The sequence below is a fragment of the Drosophila erecta genome, unplaced genomic scaffold (assembly GCF_003286155.1).
Source record: "Drosophila erecta strain 14021-0224.00,06,07 unplaced genomic scaffold, DereRS2 tig00000055-arrow-pilon, whole genome shotgun sequence".
NCBI classification, from domain to species: Eukaryota; Metazoa; Arthropoda; class Insecta; order Diptera; family Drosophilidae; genus Drosophila; species Drosophila erecta.
This window is the reverse complement of record NW_020825200.1, coordinates 18,826,403-18,832,467: the sequence shown is the minus strand read 5'-3', so window position 1 is coordinate 18,832,467 and position 6,065 is coordinate 18,826,403. Positions and strand designations below refer to the sequence as shown.

Here is a 6,065-nt window from a genome sequence, read left to right as displayed (position 1 = left end):
GTAGGTACGTGCGCGTTCCCACACAGATTCCCAAGAATGAAATCAAAAGTAAAAACAAAAGTGATAGCCGAAACCCCACGGAAAACGCACAGGATTCCGATCCCAGCATCAAATCACAGCAAACACAGCAAACAGCGCACAAAGGAATGAAACCGAAGGATCCAGCGAGACAAGTGGAATGCAAGGAGGCCAGCGGCGGGGGACATGCGAACAACCACAAAGCAAACAAGCACAGATAAGGGATCTCAAGGATGTGTGGGAAACACACGAACAAGTGCAACGGTATTGGAAAATGCAAAAGGATAATAGCGTAAAAGGAAATGGAAATTATGATAATTTTGGAGTTTCGATCGCTCGGCGAAGGTGTTGTTCCATTCTCACAGCAGGATCGGGTAACAGCAGCGCCGATATGATTGAGTGTGGGAAGAACTGGGATCGAAATGTTGCAGGATCCGAATCCCTAAACGGCGGAGCGACACTCGACAGCCACACGCAAGGCAGCCGCAGGACGAGAACAGGCTGTTGCGGAAGTTATTACGGAAGTCAAATCAAATGGTGAAGAAAATTAAAAAAGGGTCGAAAGGGAAAGCAGGCGAGGGGGAACTAAAAATTAATAATGGGATATGAGGATGTAAATCAATCACTTTCATTCAGAGATCAAAATAATCGTTTTAGGTCAAACCAAACACAGATGATTCGTAAGCCAAATTGTTTTGCTGAGGTCAGTAAAAAGCAAGATAGAATGCTATATCCGAGTTCCTCGACTATCACATACCCGTTACTCAACTAGTGGAAGTGCTAACGAATTTTCAAAATTTTCTGCAACATCGGTAGAAAGGACGGAAAAAATAATAAACTGCAAAAAACCTTAACAATTTTTTAAAAGTGTGAGCGTGACAGATTTGGACGGTTTGTCGGCGTAGAAGTGGGTGTGTAATAAAAAACTAATAAAGAAATATAACATTTACAAAAAATGTTGCTGTGACAGTTTTGTGCGGTTTTTTGGCGTTAGAGTGGGCGTGACAACATTTGGAAGTAAACTTGCGCTGCATCTATGTCTTTGGAAGCTGCATGCTTAATCTCAACATTCTAGCTTTTTTAGTTCCTGAGATCGAGGCGTTCATACGGACAGCCGGATAGACGGACGGACGGAGTTAAATAGTAGCAGTAGTTAAAAAATAGTTTTTTAATCCAGTACAATTTAACATTTTTTATAAATGCAAAGGCCCTACAAATGAACAAAAGAGAACGCTATATTCAGTTCCTTCACTGTCAGATACCCATTACTTGGAAATAAGTTTAAAAATTCTTTTCCGAAAAAATTGCGAAAAAAATAATAAAATAAAAAGGAAAACATTGAACATTGCAAAAGTGTGCCAGGATAGGGGTCACTGGGTCGCTTATCAAGAATCTACAGGGTCGGAAACGCTTCCTTCTACCCTCGGGTATACAAATATTGAAAAAAGAAAAGCATTATATATAAGTATACTGAAATTGTCTTCGCTTGCTTTTAATTTGCATACATAAAATACCTAAAAAATAAAATATATCTCGAATTTATGGCTCAGATAGATCCCGCCTCAACTTCCTGTGTGTAGCCAAACAATCTCTTGAGCATGTTGTAGATTATCATTTGTCGCGTCACTTCCGCCTCGTACTTTATATAGTCCTTGAGACGATTCTGGTTATAGAGCTCGTCCAGTAGATCAAACAACTCCATTTCGAGTGCTCTGAGTGGAGCTTCTAGTTCCGGGGTGTGGGTACCAGCGAACAAGGCCTGCATGTAGATAGTGGATATCTTCTCCAGAGCGCCATCCAAGGTGTTCAGAATGGTGTCCTCGGGATCGTGCAGGAGCTTTACAGGACCCGTGAGTTTTGGAGAGGCTCGGTACTTGTGCAGACCATCTGCAGGACTAGCGGCCAAGCTAATAGCTGGCAGGATCGCCACAGTTAGTAGCAATTGAAACATGGTAAGAGGGGAATGAATGAATAAACTGTTTCAGAGTTTTCTGAGATTTTCAATGCACGCCTGAAAGTCACTGCGCGCTCTTGGTTGCAATAATTTGGTTTTTCACACACTAAATGTGTGCCTAGAGCACCTGATTATATAGCATGGATTGGGAGCTTTCGATTGAGTTATCTTTTCAATCGAACTTTGAGAAAACATGCAACGAACATACATGACAAGGCTGTTTCCGTATTGGTATTCCGTATTGGTTCAGCTTCCGATTTTCCTATGAGTTCAAGTTCTAGATTAGCAATGCGATCATGAATTTCCAAAATCTAATCAGTTAAGTACCCAAGAACAGTTTAATGTCGATTGATTGTTTGTTTTGTCTTTTATTATCATTATTTTCACTCCATCGAATTTTGCATTACCTAAAAGTTAAAATTACAATCGTTATAGTAAATACTAAAATAGAAACGTAAATGACCCTATGATAAACGCTATACAATGAAAACTACATAACTTAAATAGAAACACGTTTAATTGTTTAAATACTTGCGCAGTTAAAGAAACATTAAAGAACATAATTAGTTAATGAACTACATAATAGTCGTAAAATGCGCTTAAACGAGAACTACACAAAAAATATACAAAATCACAGCTGAACTTAAAATGAAGAAAGCGAAACGGGATACATAAAAACATATAGAAATCGTTGAAACTTAATGTGGTTCTAAAGCATTGAAGTGACCTTTGAAAAAATTGCAATGAAATAAATTAACAATGTATAAACGTAACATAGAGTGGCCTATGCAGAAGATCTACCATGGCCTCCAAGCGGAGCTCGACTTTTCGCTGGCGCCTGCTAGGAATTTCTTGGACGAGGGTTCGTCCAAGGAGCAGTCGCTGGACTCGGCCTCCGCCTCCCTGTCGCGCTTGGCGATTCCGCTGGTGGAGCTCACTTGCTGCTGCTGCAAGTGGGCCAGCGGTCGCGAGCATCCGCTGCTGTCGTGGCTTCCGGCACTCAAGTTGAGGGATCCGCTGGTGTTGAAGGAGGTCTCAGCGCTGGTTGGTGGCGGAGTTGAAAAGACGCCAGCGAAACTGTGCTTGGTCATCACATCCACGGTGGGCGAGGCAGCCCGCGACTCCTCGCAGTGGCTGGAGATGGAGGAGATCGGGCTTAGCGGTGGGCTGGTGCTGTTCTTTACGGGCAGCTGCGTTTGCCCGGGCAGTGAGTGGATGAGGTTTTCCGGATGGCTGGCCGGTGCTGCGGTATTGACCGGCTTGCTAAACGCGCTCATTCGGAAGCTCTGTGTGTAGTCATTCAGATGTGTGGGATTGGCAATGCTGGCCAAGGCGGCACTGGCTGTTCCAGCTGCGACTCCTGCTGCAGATCCTGGCCAGGCAAAGGGTCCCGGCGGCGGAGCAGCGGATCCGGTATTCGGCATGATTAGGGCAAACTCTCCCGAGGGCAGACGTGAGGGAATCAGCTGAAGTCCGCCCATTTGGATGGCGGGAGCCGACGACTCCGTGCGGCTGTTGTTGTTCAAGTCCTGCGGCAACGAGGGGAACAGCGGAGTGGGAGCAGCCGTGACAGCAGTGGCGGGAAACAAACCACCACGGTATCCATTGCTGAAGTTGCTCATCGAGCCGATCTGCTCCAGACTATTGGCACACTGGTTCAGATGGGCGCTGAGCCGCTGACGAACACCCGTGTCAATGCCATCCATTTGGCTAACATAGCGGTTCACCTCCTCCGCGCACTCCACAAATCCCGTCTTGAACTTCTGGACCACGCTGGGATCTGATTGGATGGCCATGTTGAGCTGCTGGCGCTGCACCGACTGCAGATGCTTCACCGTCATCTCAAGTATGTCGGCCTTCTCCAGTTTGGTATGACGAGCCGGCTAAAAGTATAGAAGACGAAGGAACCAAAGTCAGATAATGATGAAATGGGGATGGGGATGGGGTGGGAGATGGTCGGGCTAATTGTTTGGGGCCCTACAACAAGTTCAATGGCTTGGGAAACAGCAAAGTTAAGAAGCACGTTTCGTGCCTCATATGTCCAACTATTCGCGTGTAATCTGCAGTCCACTTCAGTCGAGTCCACTCTGTAAATATCACACGACCAAGGTGAGATTCAGCAACTCCAGCGAGAAGAACGACTGATCTTGCTACTGTACACTGGGAAAAAAGGGTACGTCGAATCAAATTTCCGTGGTAATGGTTACCGATGTTGGGAAAGTGGCTTTCTTCAATATACGGTTATAATCTAACCTAGTCGCTGATCTACTTGTAAAGAAAATGTTTGTGGATTTCGAAATATACAAATTTTGGGTCACAGAAGAATTCAAAATGTTCTTGATCTTTCTTTTCGCGCAGTGCGATTTCTCCAGTCTTCGCTCCCCGATTCTCTGTCCCTTTCTCCCCGCTGGGACTGCATATAGCAAAAGGTTCCCACGCAGGTCGCTCGCCAGCCCCGCCCCCTCAATCTCCCCCGCTCTCCTGTCTGAACCTTTTGTTTACTTTTGCTTTTTTCCCTCAATGTCTTTCTTATTTGATTTTTGGTCCGGCTCTCCTGCAGAATTCTGCGGCGGCAAATTTTACTTGATTTCTGCTTTGTAGTTTCTCACAGCAGGATCACTCCTTGGAAACTGGTTTCCTTCGCATCTCCGGCGATTTCTGCGTAATTCCTCGACTTGTTAACACTTTTTGGTCTCTTGACTGACTCTTCGTCGGCGCTCTCGTGTAATGATCATCAATAAAATTTAATACTCAATTAGAGCCCTTGGTTTGTGTTTTTTTTTCAGTTCTTGTGTCGTAGGAGTTGGTTTTTTATATAGTTTTTTGTTCTTTTGTAGTTTTGCCGCCCTTCGGACACTTGTGCCTTAAGGGTTTTTTATGGACTGACATAATTTATAAGAAAGTCAACAGATACGGATAGGAGCTAGTTTCTAATTCGCGGGCGGACTGCTCGCCTTCTGCTTTGACTCTCGGGCAAGATACTTACGTCTTTTTTCATCGCCTCCAGGATAAGGGACTTCAGTTCGTTGAGGCAGTGATTAATGCGAGCTCGGCGACGTTTCTCCATAATCGGTTTGTTTGTCTAACAAAGAAAGGAGAACACAATTAGTTAGTTTCGTAGGAATTTATTTCAGTTTTAGGGATATATTTGATTACATTAAATATCCGTTTCACTTGATTTACAAAATTGTTTAGGTTGTACATTTTCTTGATCATTAAAGGTAGAAAGTTCGAATGTTAAACAAACTAGTAACCCTTGATAGAATTCGAACCAAACCTATTAAACAGCATGCAAAATAACGAACTCACCTTTCTCAGTTCTGCTTTTGACAATCCATTGGGATTGGACATGCGTCCATTGGAGCCATAGCTATCGCTGTAGCCGTTGGAGCAGTCGAAGTCGTCGTCCGAATTAATATCGTTTTTGTAATCCATTTTGTAACGATTTTAATTTGTATATCCAAGTGGGAGATAATCCAAGAAGGTTCTGCTTCGATTTGGTCTTTTTCACAACACAATAACTTTGGCTCGAGTTCGAGATTAGTTTTAACAATTATTGCACGTACTTCTTAGTAATGTCCGAACAACAAAAACTTAACAAGCGGTACGCGTTTAAGATCGTTCTGGTTTTGAAATAGTTGTATTCTAAATGTTCATTCGAGGGAGAGCGGCAAACGACCGCGCTCGCGAGATGCCAAAAGGATACTGATCCTCCGAGTCGACGGGCACCGGCTAAAAACGAATCGAGGCGAAGGTGAAGCCGAAACGAGTCCCCGAGTGAAACCGAGGGACTCACTTACCTGAGTGACGCCGGCAGCGGCAGAGGCAGGTAGGCAGCCCAACGATCGCCGTCCGCAGACTGAGAACTTTTCACCGCAGCAGCGCAATTGCACTCAAACGGAGAGCGAGTGAGTGCAGAACCACCCCAATCCCAATGAGTCGCGCACTTGGAGTGAGATTTGAGAGAGCGAGTGAGTGGTATTTCCAGGCAGGCAGAGTTGTCGAGTCAACGAATTGCGGAATCCAGGGGATTAGTGGAAATAGGAGCTTAGCTCACGTAAGTGAGACTAACTCGAGCCGATCGAGAAACAAC

The 6,065-nt window shown here is 44.6% G+C and overlaps 2 protein-coding genes across 2 annotated transcripts; both read right to left on the bottom strand.

Moving 5' to 3' along the window:
• Positions 1 to 1,564: 1,564 nt before the first annotated feature.
• LOC6541543 lies at positions 1,565 to 1,969 on the bottom strand. Its single transcript, XM_001970458.1, has one exon. It carries the CDS (start codon positions 1,967 to 1,969, stop codon positions 1,565 to 1,567), a length of 405 nt encoding a protein of 134 aa, XP_001970494.1.
• A 368-nt stretch (positions 1,970 to 2,337) lies between these two features.
• Positions 2,338 to 5,849, bottom strand: LOC6541670 (protein deadpan). The gene is made up of 3 exons (XM_001970457.3): positions 5,282 to 5,849; positions 4,959 to 5,054; positions 2,338 to 3,855 (listed from the first exon to the last, which is right to left on the bottom strand). Exons 1-3 carry the CDS (start codon positions 5,405 to 5,407, stop codon positions 2,770 to 2,772), a joined length of 1,308 nt encoding a protein of 435 aa, XP_001970493.1. The 5' UTR covers positions 5,408 to 5,849; the 3' UTR covers positions 2,338 to 2,769.
• Positions 5,850 to 6,065: the final 216 nt, after the last annotated feature.

What these genes read in the sequence shown, in the direction of transcription:
- LOC6541543 (XM_001970458.1), bottom strand. Translation starts at nt 1,969, where the DNA reads ATGTTTCAATTGCTACTAACTGTGGCGATCCTGCCAGCTATTAGCTTG.
- LOC6541670 (XM_001970457.3), bottom strand. Translation starts at nt 5,407, where the DNA reads ATGGATTACAAAAACGATATTAATTCGGACGACGACTTCGACTGCTCC. An exon ending in CAAAAGCAGAACTGAGAAAG is followed by an intron (nt 5,055 to 5,281) that starts GTGAGTTCGTTA and finishes TTTCTTTGTTAG; the next exon opens with ACAAACAAACCGATTATGGA. An exon ending in TGGAGGCGATGAAAAAAGAC is followed by an intron (nt 3,856 to 4,958) that starts GTAAGTATCTTG and finishes CTATACTTTTAG; the next exon opens with CCGGCTCGTCATACCAAACT.